Below are 21,786 nucleotides of genomic sequence, written 5' to 3'. Positions count from 1 at the left end.
ATTAAAAATTGAACAACTTAGAAAATAATGTAGACAATGAGGGCTACATTGTTGTATATAGATATTACAATTTGAAATATTGATGTTACTTTGCTTTTGAAAAGGTTGCAGCAAAATGAAATTTATAATGAATAATATAATAATTAAACAATTTATTGGAAAAAGATATTTTAATAATAAAATAAAACAAAAATAATTGTCCTTAGTCATGAATAGATGCCCGGCTTATCTGTACCTACAATGAAACACATGTCAATTCACACCACTGCCTGACCTGTTGAATAAACATGAGTATTAAAATGATAATTGATATTAATTGTTATGAATAATTTATATCGAAACATCCATACAAGCTAAAATATGCATATATTCGGATCCATTTCACTGGGAGATGTATTATCGGTGCACCCGTGGATATCTGGTCTAAACTAGAGGTAAATTTTAGCGCATACAAAACCTTGATAATATCTTACCCATGAAATCCCTCTGGAAAAAAAATATGGTCAATCTCCTGGTTAAAAATCCGTGTAGCGCAAAAATCTAAGGTCCTACCGAGATTTGAACTCGGATCGCTGGATTCAGAGTCCAGAGTGCTAACCATTACACCATAGGACCTTACTTCCTGATCAAGCTCTTTTCTTCGAGGTCATTGTCTCGGGTTGAAACTAAGCAGTGATTACATTGTTACATAGCATTGGCATTGCACTGTGTTGGTGTCCGACGAGAGAGAACTGTGTTTGTGTACCGTCAGTGATTATTCTGTTGTATTCTTGCTATCGCTTCACTTGTACCACAACAAAGCCGTCTGTTCGTGGTTAACCGGGATGTGAACGGTAGCACGCGACTATGTGTTCGATCCTATTGTCACGGTGTAATACCGGGACATAACCACCCATTGACTACAATATTTACAATTTATCAGTGCCTGAATCGTCTCGCCTGTGGACACTGTTTTTGTCACGGTACTGAGCAGAAATCGCGGGATATGCAATGCACTAGAAACTATCAAACACTCAGCAATTAGCCGTGGGTGGCATTACTAAGTATACGTTCATGTTTTGTTGGCGATGTATACATTCACTACACATGTACCGGTCACACGGATATGATTGCTTAGTAAATAGTTGAATATGCTTTTTATAACCAGACATAGTCGTTATTCTCTGTGGAAAATGATCGAATAATGAATCATACTTTCTGATTTCACACAGTAAAAAATTTGAAGGTCCTACCGAGATTTGAACTCGGATCGCTGGATTCAAAGTCCAGAGTGCTAACCATTACACCATAGGGCCTAAGATGCTATACGTTGTATTACAGTGAGTCCTAACACCAATATCTCAATGTTTTAAGTTCATTAATTAATTTTCCCCAGGAACATGCCTGAAGATGTTGATGCAGAGTGTTCGACGAAAAATGAAGATCTGAGGTAAAATAAAACCTTAGTCAATTTTGATCTGTTAACAAAAATAATTGAACGCCGTAGGCTAAAGGCTTGCGTCTCCGTTTTTTGCTTCATCAGCCAAATAAGTACAGACATGTTACCGATGTCCAAATAGAGTCTATATTGAAGCTATGAAATAAATTACGCCATAGGACACGGCTTAATATTTTCTAATCAACATTATATATTCACGCGCGGATCTAGGGGGAGGCGCGCCAGCCCCCCCCCCCTCCAGCCTGCAAAAAAAATACAAATCAATTGACAAACCCAGCCCACCGGAGGTCTACTTCGGCCACGTCAATGGGAGCGCCCTCTACCGAATTTCTGGTTCCGCCAGTGAAGGCACGGTTAATTTCAATGTAGCAACATTTATTTAAAAAATACTGTTTTTAAACCTGTATCCTCGGGGCGGACATCCGGGCATTTTCACCTCCTGGCAACCCGCAGCGGTGAAAACAAAGGCCCAAAACTCGCAGAAAACGATACTTTGGGATGATTGTTGATACTCTTCTGAACAGTGTAACAAGATTAGCCCTACGTGTGTAACATATATAAATTTAGTTGTTCGGGATTACTTCAAAGTTGAGTTTGTGTTGTTTTCTCGAATTTTCACCGACTCGACCGTCGTTCCACAGCAGCGCGCACAGAGCCCATAGAAGTGCATGTAAAGTCAGTGGCGGATCCAGCAAAATCGAAAATCGCAGAGAAGCTATGCGTAATCCAGATGATATGAATCGTCATGCGTTTGGGGGGGGGCATGGCCTCCCTGGCCCCCTCTGGATCCGCCACTGTGTACAGTGGTGCGCGTCGTAGCAACGTGGAACGTCTTGTGACGTAGCTCCGCCCCCGAGCATTGAAAATAATATGCCCTCTCAACATTGTATTGGAAAATTGTCCAATTCCAAAATACTCTTTAACAATTGGATGTAACAAATGAATTTTGTATTGGCATTTATAGCATACAGTTATCTTGCCGGATTTCAATCGTGTTATACGAATTCTTCTTTGGGAATTGGAGTTAATGAAATCGGTGTTTTGGTCTTCAACTATAAGCTGAAATTACGGCCCGAACTGAAGATTTATTAACGCGTCATAGTTTGATTTGCCATCATACAGGATTCAAGTAGTCGAACCATTCAATTTAACTGGTTGTTTTGACAGATTTGACATGGTTGTCAATAGCAGCCTTTTTATCTGGCTTGTTTGGTGGGATTATTTCTTTTTTTCGAAATCAACATTTTGCATTTTTTTCTTATTCACTGGTGCTCTTACATAATGATATCGTCGTAGTTTATTCGGGCCGGAATGCTAACTTTTCGAGTTTACTATCTATGTCAGACCAGCCCGCACAACCATTGCGATTGGCCGCTGTATTCTACAACCAGCATGGAATTCAGAAATAGTGCTAAAATTACATAACCAACAATGCTAGCTCCACTGTGGGTTGTGCAAATGACCCATAATTTTACGACCGTTGACGATCCTATTAAAGATCACCCGTTTTGCATAAATTCAATAGCTTGTCACTATAATCGTCGATTGCTATGTCACTATTACTACAAATCACACCAAACGGGCCACAAATAACTTGTCTAAGATTGGACACGAGTCGAGCTATAGTCCTACTTTTTTTAACAACTACTAACTAGTATTATTCATTTCACGCAATGTTTTCCAGAATTCAGAAAACCCTTCTGAATTCTGGAAAACATTGCGTGAAATGAATAATGAAGAATCGCACAACGAGTGTAATAACAATATAAAACCAGTTGAATGGCTATTATATTTTTAAAAGTTATTTAATGCAAATTCTACATCCCACAGTGATGATTTAACTACTGTTCTGGATAAGGACACGCCCACGTTCAGTTTCTTGGTCGACTCAGAGCGAGGCTCCAACTAGAGTACCTAATTAGCATACAAGGGTACTTTGTGACGTCACGGGGGGAACTTGTCATCGTCTCACAATGGCCGCTATACGTATGCAGTGCTCGGAAAGCGACACGGAATCTATGTTATCGTCTGACGAGAGTTATGAAATCGAAAAGTATGATGACAATGAGAGATGTCACGATTTTGTTTTAGAGTGCCAGGGACAAATTGGCCCATACAGGTTTGAACCTGCAAGAAAAGTACGCGATGTGGGTGATCGTGTACCTTCCCAAAATGACCGTGACACAGAGTTTGAACATCGTGACCGGCTTGGTTTCCAGTTTCTGTCTTTTGTTCATCCAAATTCTAAACACATATCAGTGTGCAATTTTCAGTTTCTTGATCTTCTGAAGAAATCATGTAAAGACACAAAGTACGTGAACGGTGAATGCGTCCAGTGCTTACATTTTCCAATCGCCATTTTGTGTTTTGTTGTTGTTGTTCCACGATCGATCTAGTTATTTCGACTCTGGCATAATAACATGAATACATTCTAAACTTTTCAAGCAAATTAATATTCATATTCTACATGGAAAATATTATTCTTCTGGTTATTTACACAGTTATTCCCGAAACCCAAATAATTCATAACGAATCCAGATGGTGGATCAACAAATGATTCGGGCGTAAAATGGACACTGCAAATAACGGTATATGGAGAAGGTCCATCCCAATGTTTCCTGGTGTTTTTGACGGCTTTGGTCCACTGATGTCATAAATTCGAATCTTTTGGGAACCCATAAAGACTTATAGACGCGATCGCCGTGTGTGTTACTACACCCGCCAACAACACAGCGTTTCCCCATGAAAACGATCGTGGTAACTCGTTGTATATGATGGTAACTCGTAAGAATTCTCGATCTTGGTAACTCGTTGTATATGTTTACGAAACGCGTGCGTATGGAAAATGATAAACAATCCTGTCTGCTAGCTAGCTCATGCTTTATGCTCCCGTTGGTGGCGCCATTTCGGTTACACTCGTAATGCCGAAAAAACTCGAAGGTGATGGGAGAGGGGGGCGTGGCGCGATTTCGGAATATCATTGACTGTTTACCCAATTTATATACCCTTTTCACTTGATTTTTTTTCATAATGTTTTTTATAAATAAATTTTGCACACAAAAAAAGTCAATTGTCCCAATTCAGTTACACTTTAAAGAACAAAGAAGAACACATGGCTCTTAATTCTGACTTGAACGGTCCAATTCTAAAAGATGAAATTTTAAAAGGAATTAACCTATTGAAAAATAATAAAGCTTCGAGTCAAGATAAAATTTGCAATGAAATGCTAAAACACAGCCAAGCCAACTTACTGAAAGCCATACATAAGCTTTTTAATATAATTTTTAATTCAAACCACTTTCCAGATTCTTGGAACCTCAGTTTTTTATACCAATCCACAAATCCGGCTCCAAATCCAACCCATCTAACTATAGAGGCATTGCCATTTCTAGTTGCCTTGGCAAATTATTTACAAGCATTCTAAACATTAGACTAACCACATTATTAGAGAAAAAGAACATACTTTCAAACAAGCAATTCGGATTTCGAAAAGATCGACGCACAACAGACAATATCTTCATTCTTAAGACAATAATTAACAAATATCTTTATCATAGTAGCACAAAGAAAATATTAAAATACAAAAAAATAATAGTAAAAATACAAATAAAATATATGCGTGCTTTGTTGACCTAAAAAAGGCCTTCGACAGTGTCTGGCATCAGGGGTTGTATATTAAATTGTTAAAACTTGGAATATCGGGTAAAATCTATAAAATTATAAAAAATATGTATAGTAAGGTAAAATATAAAGTTAAGAGCAAAGAAGAATTAACTGAACACTTCACTTCAAGGGTGGGAGTAAAACAGGGTTGTAACTTAAGCCCAACCCTATTCAATATTTTCATAAACGATTTACCTGATGTTCTTAATAAACCTAGATGTGACCCACCCAAACTACAAAATACACCCATTAACTGTATAATGTATGCTGACGATCTTGTAATACTTTCTGAATCGAAAACAGGATTACAAACTTGCCTTGATAATTTATCGATATACACTAAAAAATGGCATCTGTTATTACGGAAAAGACAAAAACTATGATCTTTAACAGATCAAACAGACTTCTAGAGAATGATATTTTCTTCTTTGAAGGTTGTGAGTTAATTACTGTAAAATCAACCAATTACCTAGGATTAATAGTAAGCGCTAATAGAAAAATCAAGGAAGGCCTAAAAAGCGTAAAAAGAAAAGTTTTAAAGGCCTTATTTTCCTTTCGAAACATACCTTGTTACCCTGAATAACATTGAGATGCGCGAAAATTTAACTAAATTCCGCCTCAGTGACCATAACTTGAAAATTGAGACTGACAGACACAAAGGAATACCCCTTGCTAATAGATTATGCAACCTTTGTGATCAAAATGAAGTAGAAGATGAGTATCACCTCATGATGTCATGTAAAAGATATACCCCCGAAAGAAATGTCCTATTCGAAATGGCAAAAACCAAAATCCAAAACTTTAAAAATTTGCCACCAAAGACACAATTCATAGCATTGCTAAACAACAGTGGCCTAACACTCCCCGTAGCAAGGTACCTAAAGAAGTGTTTTGAAATAAGACAGCAACCCCAGTGACAACCTTTCACTATTTGAGTTTTGCATTTTGTTTTCTATCTATCGTAGTATCATAATTTTATACTTGCTATTATCTGTATTGTATTAGCTTAGATTGTTTTTTTGTTTTTTTTTGTTTTTTTTTATCTATTCACTGTTTTGTAACCTTTTATTCCTTCTTAAACTTTTGTAACCATTGCCAATCCCTCCGGGGAATGTGTAAGTGTTAATACAATTACAATTACATGGTCGCGTGTGTTAGTGCGCCCTCACCGGTGGGTGCACTCGATCACGTAAATCAGTGTACAAGTACTAAGTATATAAAACTTGCAGACAACAACTCTCACGCTCTCCTGTAAAATCAGTGAGAGCAGTTATGTTGTCCCGTTTTCCAGTCTGAATACTCGTATATTAAGCATAAAATAGAAGGTCCTACCGAGATTTGAACTCGGATCGCTGGATTCAGAGTCCAGAGTGCTAACCGTTACACCATAGGGCCTTTACTTACTCGTGATAGTGTTTATGTTCAGAATCATTGTCTCATTTAGAGATCAAGCAGTGATTCTTTTGTTTTCTTTATGCATAAACTCCGTAGGTTCGTCTTATGTGTTACGTACGTCTCGTTTTGTGCACCAGCGGTGCATGTAGGTCATTAATTTTGCAATTACTACACGTATATTAATTGTACTCGAAAAGCCGTGGATTACACTCAGAGGCTGGGATGGACGGCACACACCGACGGTTGTCCCGGTGGTTGTCTCTGACACCGTCCCTCAAGGGGACGGTGTCTCTGACAAACCGAAGGAGCGGGTAGAGACATGTCAATTACCGCATGTTGTTAGTCACTCCTCTCCCCTGGGCACTTCGCTGCTATAGGTAGGACATATGAGTTTTATGCAAAATAATAAGACATCATTTTAACACTGGATCACGCTCAACACAAATGCCATCCCCTTAGACAATAACGTTCGTCATTAGAAATCACGCACCAAGACTAAATCATACGGTGAAAGTGTATTCCAAAGTTCCGGTCCAAACATTTGGAATTGCATACCTTTCTCAATCGGCCATTCAGTCTCACATACAGTATATCATTTAGTAAGGCACTCAACACATATCACTGCATTCAATTTTACTAGTTTCTACTTCCGTGTTTTCTTTTTATAGTACTGTAAAGGGGGTAATTATTCACTGGGTTTTAATTTAGCTTATTTCGCTGACTGGAAAAATGCGCTAAATTAAAACACAGTGAATATGTAAAGTTTAGCATAGAACACATTATCTAAATGACGAAACCGTGAATTTTAAACCCACTGAAAATGCCTGAAATGGTAAATCAGTGAAATTTAAACCCAGTGAAAATTAGTCATTTTACAGTACTTGTGATTTTTATGCGCAGAGAGCTCATTTCAGGAGAAAATGCGCATGATAAATCTTCTATAATAAAAATAATAATAGTCATGGGACTCGTTTTTCGCTCGTGTAAAATAAGGTAAAACTTTTGGCGTGTAGCGCAAAACCCTAAGGTCCTACCGAGATTTGAACTCGGATCGCTGGATTCAAAGTCCAGAGTGCTAACCATTACACCATAGGGCCAGATACCTGTAGGTAATCATTGTTATTTTCACATTGTTGTTAACACATTGGAACTGATAAAAGCACATTGTTTTCTGTTGCAAAAGAATGTTTGGAGTTGGCAGTACTGGTAGTAAATGTTTAATGCGACTGATTGTTGAATCAATAACTTGAAAGAACGGCAAATATATTTTGCTGAGTAATGGATCTTCACACAACTATCACATCACTTTTCTTTGGAAATACTACCCCCCCCCCGTTTGCCGATTCATGTGTTCATGTGGAGGCTGTCACCAGGTCGCTTGATAATAATCCATATTATTTATTACGAATGAAATACGTAAAGATAAATGCCAGTGTGTTATGTTGTCGTAGTAACTTCATTACGAAGTTGTCGGCTGGACTTTAATAATCTTTAAATAATCAGATTTCAAATATGAATACAGAGGTTAAATTGCTGAAAATATACAGGAAATCAAATTTCATTCTAGAATGAGATGTATCAATTCTCCTGCAATCGAAGTCATTTTGTCGAATTTATCGGCAACTGTTTCGCATGTATTTTTTACTATGGCGCATTTTTCAGAAGGTCAGACGATTTTCCGATTGAAGAAAAATAATAGGCTAACAATTTATCTTAATTCTCTATTTTTTTAAAATAAAAGCACAACATTCATAACACGAACCTTTTTGTGTTGTATGTATGATGCTAGACTGTCGACTGTTCTCGGGCCTAATAAAGAGTCACTTATTTTCAAGCGAGGGCCGTAAACTACGTCATACACCGATCAACCAATCATGAGCGCAACGGGTCACCAATAAGCAGGAAGTAGTAGTGGTTTGAGTGACAGTCTCAACAGGAACGTCACCGGGCAATTTCCACGTAATGCCGCATGAGGGCGTTTACATGATATAACAGTCTCTCGGGGCCTTACGGCCCTCACTTGAAATGCCTTCGGCATTTCGTTAACACGCCTATGACAATTGAAAATAAGTGACTCTTTAATAGGCCCGAGAACTGTCAACATTCTAGTATGATGCCTACCAATAATATCAATCCGTGTGTTATTTTTATGCGTGCGGGACAACTATTTTGAATTATAAACACCTTTTCTCAGAGAAAATATGTTGTCCAAATCATGGTATACCCACCCGAATATTAAAACGAACGAACCTTGAATCGCGACTACAGTGAGCATGACATCTCATTGTAACACATGCCACGTGTATACAATGATTGTTGTTATTGTGTCATAACCTCCATAAAATTTAATAAAATAAATGCAGGTAATGCAAACAGTAAAATTAATTATTATTCTGAAACTACAAGCAACTGAACATTACAATGTATATTAATGCATGAAAATTAGAAGTAAATTCTTGTCAACAAAACCCGTGGTTTGAAACGCATCCTAATATACCATCATTACATACAACGCGTGAGTTTAACACTATAATACCCATATTCTAGTCAAGTTTTAAGTTGAACGACAAGTTTTTCCGTAGTATTTAGTAGCACCAATCGGCATATCTTCCTCCGTTAGACGTGCCCTTGGTTTTTTGCAGCCCAGACGTTTAAGAATATGTGAATCCTAGATTTCAAATACAGGCCGATACATAACAACAAAAACATTCACCATCGCTTTCTCTTCTTCATCAGTTACAACACATGTATCGATGACAACATATAAACCTTGTGAAAGCCTTGTTATACTATACCCTACCAGTAAAATTAAACACAAATCTCTGATATCTTTCAAACAATCAGAAAGTTTGAAGGGTTATGAAAATTTGTCGTGGTCACCGACTCCCTTTCGACCTATGGTTTGCCGAGCAAACGCTTGGAAATTCTTTAATTATTGACAATAATGTGTTGCCGATATAATGAGTAGGCGACGGTGTAGCAGCTAAGCTGTGCCTCCACTGAAAACTGTCATGTAGGACACTGAACTGGAAATACCACACACCCATGACCCATTTGCAAAGTTCGTCACGAGCGAGTTGGCGCCCTATGTTTTGAAACTCCTTCTGTGAAATTCTGACCGTACTTTCAGACATATATTTCTTCATTGCGCTTAACTTTGCCAACTGTAAACCTATTCCAATACATCCGACATTTTCAAATTGTTCTTCTTTATTGGCTTTGAATGTAGATACGCTCAACATATTTAACATTTTGTAGCACAGACAACTGGGTTTGGAAAGCTTGGCCGATTTTCTCGGTGACACACGTGTTCGAAGACAACACTAACTGTGCATGCATAGTAGGCTTGAATTAACTGCTGAACTTCAGTTGTGGTCCCATGCTGCAACAGGACTAATAAAGTGTGCGTACTAGTAAGATAAATAACTGAACAGAATCGAAAAAAAAAACTAGTAATGTTCTACATGAGACGTAGTAGCCTGACATGTAGGCGTGAGTGGCGCCCTCGCCGGCCGAACGGCATAAGACCCCACTAGATGGGCGCAATTCACGCGACTTTGTCAGGCTAGAGACCATTCTCCTTCTCAGAGATGTATTCGTAGAAATAGAACTCTGCCTGGGAGATTGGCTAGAGACGTAGCAACGTGTTTACTACCTCTCCCTACACAACATGTAACCGAGAGACATGCCAACGCCCTCTAGATACCGACAAAACGTTCATATTTTTGTAGAAATTTATTTTTTATATTTCAAGTCGATATATTGCCAGAAGCAGTAGATTAAGAAATTAAACAAGCTAATACAACTGTTTTTCATTTACAAGTTTAAAGAGGTTATATACGTTGTCGTAAATTTCTGTAAATTTCTTGTGGCTGTATGATAACGAGACATGCTATAATTTTACATTCATTTGACACACAATAAATTTGCTAAAAAAAGGTACGCTATTCTACAAATAAATATTCTGGAAATCTTCTGTATGTACATAAATTAATAAACGCTGCTCGGACTGATAAATATGATATATAGAAGATAGCATTTTTGCTATCGATAAAGAGCCATTGCTCGAAACGTCTAGCTATTTTTATAGTTATTTAGGACTACAATTACCAAATATTATCTTCTGTATGTACAGTCCGTTACATTACAGGAGGTTATTGTAAAATTACAGTATTTTTTTCTGTATATACCGTAGTTTCTAGTTTCTGTCGAACTTGCAAGCACTCACACTTAGCAGGTTATCAAGCATCAATTTGAGGTATACACATAAAGTCAATACCAATATATCTATAGAACACCAGGCCGGTTTATTCATAATAAATGTCCCAACATTACAAGTATACAGAAAATGCAATAAATAAATGCAAGCACAACATTAATACCGCCGAACACATTTATTTTAATATGGAATAATAACGTCCCGCCGGTTAATTGAAATGTGTAAAATAAAATAAAATTGTCTCAATTTTATAGTATATCCAATGTTCAATTATGCACCAAATATATTTCAAGAAAACAAGTAAATTAAAAATACATTTAATTATGAAAATAAACCAAAAAAAAATATTTTACAGGACAAATCCATCTCTTCGTAACTGTTACAGCAGAACTTTGGGCATACGTGTCCATGTCAATTCGTATTTGTAATTGATTGCTAAATAGAACAAGAAACATTGTTCAAATTCGTGTGGACATCCTCAAGTTAATAATGTCAACAATATGGAGAAATATTTCTTTAAGGCCAAATTGTCAGATATTAGAATGTAGTCCTAGAGTACATTTCTGAAGGTGATCTCGAGATACATTGAATGCCGATGTGTTCAGCAAATGGACTCGACACCAACAGGTAGTTTCAACTAAGACGAATACACTTAGCAGAAAACAAATAAAATTAATGTTCGGTCGCAACAAGTTTGGGAGTACTAATCGACATTACAAGGCAGTCATGATTTTGTAAAATTTCTGTGAGGCATGGCAGTGCAGCTTTGGAACACCCTGCTCCATTGTAAAAACTGCAGTGTCATCTTTTTGCAATAATACATACGCTGTGGACTGTGTGTCAATCACCTAATATGTGAAATCTCGGTATGGTATTCTGTTTAAAGCATTTCCAGAATTGTTTTTCAAACTCAAGTTGTCGTCCATCAACAGCGTCGTCACAATGCCATATATGTACTGTCAGTAAACACCAAGTTTACATTATTCCACAACCGATAATCAGAATGTTTATAAATGTAATGTAGAAGTCCATCTTCGTTCTAGACATTTCTCTTCAAAGATCTGTTGTAACGACTGTCTTAAATCAATAAATGGGCTATTGTATTTTTGAACATGTTTCAAATGATTTTCCATGATAGTTCATATTGATATAATATTTAATTTATTGTAAAGTGAAAACGTTATTTCGTTTGATGAAATAGTGGAAACATTAGTACGCGTGTGCGTCAAATTAATTAATTACTCGCACGTACTGTGCACTATCGTTTTCATTATTTCATCACACTTTTATTCCACGATATATCACACACTGATATTTTAAAATAAAGATCAATTAAATATTGAGATTTTCTTGGACACACCATTAAATACAACAGTTATATTTCTTTATGTATTTGTCACGTCCCCTTTGTCAGATTCAATCAAGCCCTGTAAGCTGTTACCAAACCCTATAATTACTCAAATCAACCATTTGTTAAATACATATCCATGAATTTATTATAATAATAATATACTGCAATAAAGTACTAGTATAGCACGTGCGTTCAGACAACAAATAACAATAAATATAAGTACTGTAAAATGCCTAATTTTCACTGGGTTTAAATTTCACTGATTTACCATTTCAGGCATATTCAGTGGGTTTTAAATTCACGGTTTTGTCATTTAGATAATGTGTTCTATGCTAAATTTTACATATTCACTGTGTTTTAATTTAGCGCATTTTTCCAGTCAACGAAATAAGCTAAATTAAAACCCAGTGAATAATTACCCCTTTTACAGTATCATATAAACAACAATATTGTGAATACGGTGGCGGGTAATGTCAAAATATCGTACCAACTATAATTTTACTAAAGCATGCGCACATTCTGATAGGCTGATATTGAAATGTTCGAAAATGATAATGTAATGTAATGTAATGTAATGTAATGTAATGTAATGTAATGTATTGTAATGTGTTGACACTAAGAATAGGTGTGAGATTACATCACACGCTGAGTGTACAGAAATACCGAGAAGATAATAAGACCGGATCCTATACAAAATTGAATGTTGATGAGAAAGCCAAACATAAGCACAGACACTACTGTGGAAATCAAAAGGGCGACAGATGTTGCAAATACTTTAAGAATATTATCCGCATATTTCACAACGATTGCAACTAACAGCCCTCCAAATGCTTGCCAACACGCAACAAACCATACCAGGGGAGTATATCCGTGGAAAAAACCCTTCTCACTGATTTCTGCTCCGTCTTTTAGCCACATGGCAACCAAACTAAACGACACCCCATAAATCCCAAGTTGTATATTTCTAAGCCACACAGATCCTGCCGTTTCCTTCAGAATTTTCTCCAAATAAACAGCCGCAAACCCAGATGAAAGACACATGACAAGGACGGCAGACAGACCGAAAAGATAATTCTGCTCGATATGTGCCGCAATGAGTTGTTCATTTGGGTCCGTAGACTGTACCTGTACGATAACAACACCAATAAACGCAATAAAGATTGATAACCACTGTACACGACCGAGAGTTTTCTTTAACCACAGAACATAAAACACAGCTGTTGTTAATATCTTCAGTTGCATTGCCACCTATGGAATAAAATTGAAAGGCTGTGAGGATCAGCTATTAATTAATTAATTAATCAAGGGGAAATGGTAACATGTACACGGAAAATCCGCATACAAGTATTTATTTTCAAGTGAGGGTAACTTCGTTTGTGATATTCTAGTTTCGTTTACGGTAGGGTTGTACTTAGATGTGTTTCTAATAGAGTAAGTACACTTCTTAAGTTGTGACAAACCAATTGCTGCCGAAGATGAAAAGAGGAACGTGATATCAGACTGTGAGAACATAGCCTGGACGAAGGGATTCACCGGGAGATACGATGTAAACAGAAGATACTCACATGAAACGTAGTTGCACTCAAGTGAGACAATGCTGAATATATTAAATTATTCTGCAGTGTGTAAGCAAGAGCTGGTACAGATACCACTTTCAATGTGTCCATGGGATTTGCTATAATCGTGTTGTACAGGTATGATAGAAAGGTGCCAATATGGAATCGAGATTGCAGGAGGACTACTAATAGACATGTCGCAAGTTTTATGACTTCGGTCGTGACAACAGCGGTGGAAGCCAGGTACATGTGTCCTTCGACCGTCTTCGTTGTTCTTGTGTATCGCATAACCAAGATGAGAATCGCATTTTGTAACACCAACAGACCAAGACTGATATATTTAATGGGTTTTGACGGTTCCTCTGAAAAGATACGATATGCACATTCCGATATTTTACTCTACGTAATGTAAGCGTAAAATGACGTTATTCGTGTATATGTTCTCCTTCTCTATAGCATATGAAACTATTATTCATGGCTATACATGAAAAAAAAATCCAAATCCTTGCATGGAAGCCTGAATATTACATGGTAAAAACAATGATTTTGTTCGTGGCGATATTTGATTTGATATTTATGTGATGGAAGAAAGGATAAAGGAACAGCATTGCAAATATTCACATGTTTTAAGTGTGTTATGCAGTGATCAATCATAGACTGTAGTAATGGCAAACAAATGTAATTGCAATAAATACCTATTCCATGAATTGGATACACGTTATGTAATGGGAGTTGGTGCATGGAGATAATCCCATAAATCATAGACAGTACGGTATTACATTGTACATGCAACGCAGTGCCGCGTTAGTTTCGCTCCACTTACCTTGGGGCGGAGTCACAGAGCCCTGATTGTCAAGCCCAATTTCGACCGATTCTATATTATTAATACATGTACAACGAGTTCATGAAATGAAGAAACAAAAAGAGAGAACATATCTGAGTAAATGCTGCTCGTGATGAAAATAGTTTGTATCTGTTATATGAAAGTTACTTTCAATTCTTAGTGTTTAGGTTAGCTACCCCATCGTAGTAAATTATTCTGGAGTCAGCACGGTAACACGGTATTTAATAAAAGTCATTATCAAACGTCGTGATTGGTTACAACGTGGTCACATGTACATATTATATCACGTGGTGTGTATGATATTGTTTAATATTGTATTTAAAGTTACATTATAATTCCGTCTATTGCTATTGCACAAATGTACAGCTGTCAAACAATGGCCATTTTATATAGCTAAAAATTGATTCCAATTATCTACAAAATATGGCATTGAAAATAAATGCTATACGCGGTCTGCACACAGACATGATTTGTTAACATAAATCAGTACAATGTGTGCACAGGCTCGTCTAGATCTTGTGTCATCTGGTGCTACTTGCAGTCTGGGTCACAGTGCGCATGCGTGGTTATATGATAACCGAAATGGGATTAAATAGACGATTCAATTTGCGAAACAAAAAAAGTAAAATGCACATCCCATATCATGGTTTAACATAACGTAGAACATAGAACGTAATGAAAATGGGGTTCATATTTATAAACAAGATGATATTCTGGGATTAAAAAGGTGCTAACTGTGGATTGGGGGGTATTACTCCTCCAATAAACACCTCTCCCTTGTGGACAATTCTAGCAGAGAAGGTGATGTCAGTGCACAGTGCAAAATAAATATGATAATATACCATTCAAACATTCAATTTAAAAGAGATGCGCGACAATGAAGGCGGGGATGTCCGATACATATGTCCCTTCACCACTATGCAAATTCACAAATACATTTGGTGGGAAAACAACTTGGTGTTACTTACTCTGTGGCACAGAGGTGTCCTTCTCTGTGTTAACCATGTTTGTAAACGGCTGGTGTGAGAGGATAGTCACCTTTCACCTCTGACTGCAGGAGAGTATACAAATCTAGATTACAGTTATCGTAGTGTTGACTAAGCTATTTTCCATTACTTGAAACATGCACCATCCCAGGTATGAAGCAGGATACTCTCTTCTTTTGGTAGCATGCGTTTATCGATGTATTGATTCATTGACATTCGAAGATATTATATTATATTATATTATATTATATTATATTATATTATATTATATTATATTATATTATATTATATTATATTATATTATATTATATTATATTATATTATATTATATTATATTATATTATATTATATTATATTATATTATATTATATTAAACACCTTTCGCCTTTTGTTTATTTCATTTTTGACCTCACCTAACAACCATTATATATTTTCCTATTTTCAAAACCCAATTTCCACTCTTATCCGAGTCCGTTCTTGTGCGCAAAAATTGGTTTTAAATTTTACACAAACTGTTTATAAGTTGTGATTTAATACATTCGTTTTGCTGGGCGTGCAAAGCAGCTGGATGGAAAGATTAGAATAATTTGTTTCGGTCCTCGTGTTCGACTTTTGTTCAATCATCGAAGCGTTCACGTTATCGAAGAAAATAAGAAATGTCAGTGGGTCACACATATTCGTATCTTGTACCATATGGTACATATACAGACATACTGCTGTTGACAGACTCCATACATATCATTTTAATAATCCCCTGTAACAGCGGCCAGGCAATATGGCAGGGACACTAAAGGACACGTTCGCATTACAGGGTAAGCGTTATTTTTCAGTTTATACCAGAGAACATCTTGCTTGGTCATATGGTAGAGCATGTTAGTTTAAAAATCTGTTTGTTTACATTCTTGAGCAAGGAAATTGGCCTTAAGTTCTGCATACGAACACAGACGTAGGCTTCTTTAAATAAGCTATGTCGCGATGTTAAAATACCAATACGCGCATGCGCCGTGTTCGCAGTATGAACTACTGTAAAGGGGGTAATTATTCACTGGGTTTTAATTTAGCTTATTTCGCTGACTGGAAAAATGCGCTAAATTAAAACACAGTGAATATATAAAATTTAGCATAGAACACATTATCTAAATGATAAAACCGTGAATTTAAAACCCACTGAATATGCCTGAAATGGTAAATCAGTGAAATTTAAACCCAGTGAAAATTAGTCATTTTACAGTATTTAAGTTGTATTGCCTAACGTGACGTAAATAGTAGCGTCATGGACAGCCCCAAACTCTTAAATTAAATGAGTACTCACAGACTATTTTTTTATTAGCATGTCGTTCAATGTTAGGCAAATTAGCATAATGTACCTCGCAAAAATAAATATATGTGTATTTACGTTTCCCGTTATCACGTACTGTAAAACCATTTATTTTCACTGACAACTAGTAGTTGCCCAAGGCTAAGCGCCCTCTGTGGCGACCTGTGGGTGTGAATATTATATATGCAACTCATTTCCAAATGGCAACCAAGCTCAGACGTAACAAAAACACAATCTAGAAGACGCATGATTTGAAGAAAAAAAAAGTTCAAATCTAAGAAACGAAAGGTTAATTAGTTAAACAACTTTGAAGTTTTAGCGGACTGGGGTTCATAAATACTCCTGCTTTGTCATAGCGGAAACAAACAACATGTTAGTTTGCTGATAGCCGATAGAAGGGAATTTATTTTTGTGACGTTGATTGGTACACTCAGAAGCGCAATATCACGCGTGCAAATTTACCCCATGTGCAGGCATGTGCAGTTACTAACAGAGAAGCGATTATTAATCAGATTATTATAATCGTAGTTATTTAACACGTAATGAGGGGTCTGAAGGTTTGTAACAATTTTTCCATTTATTATTCAAGGCGAGGGTTATCATATTTTGTGCAATTTGTGTGGAGTGTCAATGACAAGTTTTTTTTTTCGTATGTATGACTTTCCAAAAAACACCACCCCAGTTTCCAGGGCACGTTCTCCAGAGCGGAAACAGGGAGGGCATATTTATAGCTAGTACATATTCCTTTTCAGGTGAGCTCTCAAGTCCAGTGAAGCACATTAGTCTTGGTCTTCTTGTTATACAAAATGCGATTCTTATTTTGGTTATGCGGTACACCCTCAGCGTTGTCGATGGTCCAACATACCTTACATCTACCGCTGTTGTTCTCACGGAGGTTATAAAACTGACGACCTGCCTATTAATAGTTCTCTTGCAGTCTCAATTCCGTGTTGGTACATTCCTGTCTTACCTTTACAACACGATTATAGCTAATCCGATCGACACTTTGAAAGTGGTGTCTGTGCCAGCTCTAGCTTACACACTGCAGAATAATTTAATATATTCCGCGCTGTCTAATCTGAGCGTAACAACGTTTCATGTGAGTATCCTTCCATTTACATTGGTGAAGGAGCCATTATGTATCAACAATTGCGTTGGTTTTCTATTTTACTATAATTATCTCTCCCTGATACTAGTATAAAGAAGAAAAAAACATTTAATATGCGTGCAACAAGACAAAACAGAACGTTCAAAACAAGCCAAATTTGGAAGCTGTGCCTCAATACAATTGTGTTATAAGTGTACTATTAAATGCAGGTTGTGTATGTATTTACAGTATGCAGATTACACATTAAGTAATTTGTGTGTTATACGGCCGCTACAAAGGATGTTAGGTCACACAAAAATTCAATTCACAAATAAAACCCATGTTACATTTTACGCGTTTTGCTCAAACAAATATCATGCAAATGACTTCATATAATCGAAAGATGGAGGATGAGTACACAGCCCCACCGTTGAACATAAAATATGACATCATAGCTCTCATATTCCCCTTCGCGTAGATCAGAAATCATTACGACAATACTAAAATGGCTGTCACTTCAGTAGTCATAAGCATGGAGCTACATGTGCAGTGTATGTCAGTGTACGCACCGAAACAAGCATACGTATTAGAAAATGTAATTTCTGCTACATGCTACATTCATATTTCATCTATAACATGTGTATGCATAATGTATGTATAATAATAATAATAATAATAATAATAATAATAATAATAATAATAATAATAATAATAATAATAATAATAATAATAATAATAATAATAATAATAATAATAATAATAATGTTTCACTTCGCATTATGAAACAATGACGTCGATATCTCGATATTTATTTATAATAGTTAATTTCTAGTAATTGAACTTTAAAAAAGCTTGACATTATTTTGTTACTACTGTATACTGAGGTAAGTTACTGAGGTTGGGACGACATTGGACCGCTGATTGTCACGATCTTATATTTGGTATCCCATTAGGTGGCGATGCAGCTGAAGATTTTGACAACTGTCCTGTTTTCTGTACTGATGTTAAAACGTACTCTCAGTCGTATGCAATATGTATCACTCGGCATTGCGTTTATTGGTGTAGCTATTGTACAGATGCAGCCTGGCGAGTCTAATGAAGCCAACGAGAAGCCTATAGATATGGAACAAAACTTTGTTTTGGGACTGTCTATCGTCGTCGTGTTGTGTTTTTCATCTGGGTTTGCGGCTGTTTATTTGGAGAAAATTCTGAAGGAAACGGCAGGATCTGTGTGGCTTAGAAATATACAACTTGGGATTTATGGGGTGTCGTTTAGTTTGGTTGCCATGTGGCTAAAAGACGGAGCAGAAGTGAGTGAAAAGGGGTTTTTCCACGGATATACTCCCCTGGTTTGGTTTGTTGCGTGTTGGCAAGCATTTGGAGGGCTGTTAGTTGCAATCGTAGTGAAATATGCAGATAATATTCTAAAAGTATTCGCAACATCCTTAGCCCTTTTGATTTCCACAGTATGTGCCGTGGTTTTGTTTGGTTTTCATATCACCATACATTTCAGTTTGGGAAGTGGATTAGTTTTAGCTGCTGTATATATGTACTGTCGTCCAGACGCACAATCCAAAACCCCCCAACAACAAATACCATAACCGTGCATTTCCGGAAGCAGCCACCGAAGAAAAAAAAACACCCCAATGATGACACTATTATTCCCATGCCCACATTTATACCTGAATCATACTGTAACCATACCCACACCCGGGTAATACCTGTATCCATACCTTTAAATAAATGATACCGTACTTTTACCAATGACTATATCAATACAATGCAATTACATGTATCTATATCAGTACCCATACCCGTACAATACGTGTAAATGTGCGATATTCATACCTGTACCTGTACCCGAACCAATCAGTATACAATTAATTATAAAACCTGGTGTCTAGGCATACGACTGGAACGTGAAGGAAGCTCTCTACCTCTCCCTCTCTCTCTCTCTCTCTCACTTCGCTCGATGTTCAAAAACATACTTTAATGGATCATATTTTATTCGCAGAACCGGGTTCAACCAGTATCATTGGTAAATAGTTAATTTTGAAACTCTAGACACCTAAACTTGATTCTACAATTTTTCTGAGCTAACAATGACCCGTCGTCAATTAGATGATACGCCGATTAATTATTTGAGAGGTGGTAACATACATCTAAGTTTACTTCAATAGTTCGGCCCACCAGTAAAAGTGTGTTGGTGTATAATGGACGACATCACACTTTTTTATGTGATGACTCATCTCAAATAGGACTGTACCATTTATGAATTGAAATATCTGAGAGATCACACGTGTAAATGTACGACACCCGTTCACGTGTCTGTACCCCACGACCTGTGTTTATACGTGTCTGTACCCCACGACCTGTGTTCATACGTGTCTGTACCCCACGACCTGTGTTTATACGTGTCTGTACACACAACCTGTGTTTATACGTGTCTGTACACACAACCTGTGTTTATACGTGTATGTACACACAACCTGTGTTTATACGTGTCTGTACCCACAACCTGTGTTTATACGTGTCTGTACACACGACCTGTGTTTATACGTGTCTGTACCCACAACCTGTGTTTATACGTGTCTGTACACACAACCTGTGTTCATACGTGGTTGTACACACAACGTGTGTTTATACGTGTCTGTACCCCGCGACCTGTGTTTATACGTGTATGTACACACAACCTGTGTTTATACGTGTCTGTACCCCACGACCTGTGTTTATACGTGTCTGTACACACAACCTGTGTTTATACGTGTCTGTACACACAACCTGTGTTTATACGTGTATGTACACACAACCTATGTTTATACGTCGCTGATACGTGTCTGTACCCACAACCTGTGTTTATACGTGTCTGTACATACGACCTGTGTTCATACGTGTCTGTACACACAACGTGTGTTTATACGTGTCTGTGCCCACAACCTGTGTTCATACGTGTTTGTAAGCACTACCCGTGTTTATACGTGTCTGTAAGCACAACTTGTGTTTATACGTGTATGTACACGCAACCTGTGTTTATACGTGTCTGTATCCCACAACCTGTGCTCATACGTGTCAGTGCCCCGCGACCTGTGTTCATACGTGTCTGTACGCACAACTTGTGATTATACGTGTCTGTGCCCACAACCTGTGTTCATACGTGTCTGTAAGCACAACCTGTGTTCATACGTGGTTGTACACACAGCGTGTGTTTATACTTGTCTGTGCCCACAACCTGTGTTCATACGTGTCTGTAAGCACAACCTGTGTTCATACGTGTCTGTACCCACAACCTGTGTTTATACGTGTCTGTACACACAACCTGTGTTTATACGTGTCTGTACTCCACGACCTGTGTTCATACGTGTCTGTACCCCACGACCTGTGTTTATACGTGTCTGTACACACAACCTGTGTTTATACGTGTCTGTACACACAACCTGTGTTTATACGTGTATGTACACACAACCTGTGTTTATACGTGTCTATACCCACAACCTGTGCTCATACGTGTCTGCGCCCCACGATCTGTGTTTATACGTGTCTGTACCCCACAACCTGTGATTATACGTGTCTGTACGCACAACATGTATTTATACGTGTCTGGACCCACAACCTGTGTTCATACGTGTCTGTATCCCACGACCTGTGCTCATACGTGTCTGTGCCCCACGATCTGTGTTTATACGTGTCTGTACCCCGCGATCTGTGTTCATACGTGTCTGTACGCACAACCTGTGTGTATACGTGTCTGTACCCACAACCTGTGTTCATACGTGTCTGTATCCCACAACCTGTTTATACGTTTCTGTATCCCACAACCTGTGTTCATACGTGTCTGTACGCACAACCTGTGTGTATACGTGTCTGTACCCACAACCTGTGTTCATACGTGTCTGTATCCCACAACCTGTTTATACGTTTCTGTATCCCAC

General features: G+C 37.4%; 2 protein-coding genes and 4 non-coding genes across 6 annotated transcripts; 1 reads left to right on the top strand and 5 right to left on the bottom strand.

The window, feature by feature from the left end:
• Positions 1-543: 543 nt before the first annotated feature.
• On the bottom strand, positions 544-615 carry TRNAQ-CUG (transfer RNA glutamine (anticodon CUG)). The gene has a single exon. It is a non-coding gene; the product is annotated as a tRNA-Gln (tRNA).
• A 608-nt stretch (positions 616-1,223) lies between these two features.
• Positions 1,224-1,295, bottom strand: TRNAQ-UUG (transfer RNA glutamine (anticodon UUG)). The gene has a single exon. It is a non-coding gene; the product is annotated as a tRNA-Gln (tRNA).
• Positions 1,296-6,424: 5,129 nt separating this feature from the next.
• Positions 6,425-6,496, bottom strand: TRNAQ-CUG (transfer RNA glutamine (anticodon CUG)). The gene has a single exon. It is a non-coding gene; the product is annotated as a tRNA-Gln (tRNA).
• Positions 6,497-7,521: 1,025 nt separating this feature from the next.
• Positions 7,522-7,593, bottom strand: TRNAQ-UUG (transfer RNA glutamine (anticodon UUG)). Its single transcript has one exon. It is a non-coding gene; the product is annotated as a tRNA-Gln (tRNA).
• A 3,189-nt stretch (positions 7,594-10,782) lies between these two features.
• On the bottom strand, positions 10,783-15,489 carry LOC102802625 (UDP-galactose translocator-like). The gene is made up of 4 exons (XM_078009302.2): positions 15,435-15,489; positions 14,446-14,496; positions 13,632-13,984; positions 10,783-13,314 (listed from the first exon to the last, which is right to left on the bottom strand). The coding sequence occupies exons 1-4, from the start codon at positions 15,469-15,471 to the stop codon at positions 12,700-12,702; spliced, it is 1,056 nt and encodes a 351-aa protein (XP_077865428.2). The 5' UTR covers positions 15,472-15,489; the 3' UTR covers positions 10,783-12,699.
• Positions 15,490-16,216: 727 nt separating this feature from the next.
• LOC100370760 (UDP-galactose translocator-like) lies at positions 16,217-19,617 on the top strand. The gene is made up of 3 exons (XM_085496569.1): positions 16,217-16,264; positions 17,523-17,869; positions 18,811-19,617. The coding sequence occupies exons 1-3, from the start codon at positions 16,228-16,230 to the stop codon at positions 19,456-19,458; spliced, it is 1,032 nt and encodes a 343-aa protein (XP_085352695.1). The 5' UTR covers positions 16,217-16,227; the 3' UTR covers positions 19,459-19,617.
• Positions 19,618-21,786: the final 2,169 nt, after the last annotated feature.

Source organism: Saccoglossus kowalevskii, chromosome 3, assembly GCF_978046115.1.
Source record: "Saccoglossus kowalevskii chromosome 3, keSacKowa6.1, whole genome shotgun sequence".
NCBI classification, from domain to species: Eukaryota; Metazoa; Hemichordata; class Enteropneusta; family Harrimaniidae; genus Saccoglossus; species Saccoglossus kowalevskii.
The sequence above is the reverse complement of the archived record's forward strand: the minus strand, read 5'-3'. Positions and strand labels throughout refer to the sequence as shown.

What these genes read in the sequence shown, in the direction of transcription:
- LOC102802625 (XM_078009302.2), bottom strand. Translation starts at nt 15,471, where the DNA reads ATGGTTAACACAGAGAAGGACACCTCTGTGCCACAGA. An exon ending in CTCTGTGACTCCGCCCCAAG is followed by an intron (nt 13,985 to 14,445) that starts GTAAGTGGAGCG and finishes GTATCTTTTCAG; the next exon opens with AGGAACCGTCAAAACCCATT. An exon ending in TGAGTGCAACTACGTTTCAT is followed by an intron (nt 13,315 to 13,631) that starts GTGAGTATCTTC and finishes TTTATTCCATAG; the next exon opens with GTGGCAATGCAACTGAAGAT.
- LOC100370760 (XM_085496569.1), top strand. Translation starts at nt 16,228, where the DNA reads ATGGCAGGGACACTAAAGGACACGTTCGCATTACAGG. An exon ending in GGACACGTTCGCATTACAGG is followed by an intron (nt 16,265 to 17,522) that starts GTAAGCGTTATT and finishes ATTCCTTTTCAG; the next exon opens with GTGAGCTCTCAAGTCCAGTG. An exon ending in TGAGCGTAACAACGTTTCAT is followed by an intron (nt 17,870 to 18,810) that starts GTGAGTATCCTT and finishes GTATCCCATTAG; the next exon opens with GTGGCGATGCAGCTGAAGAT.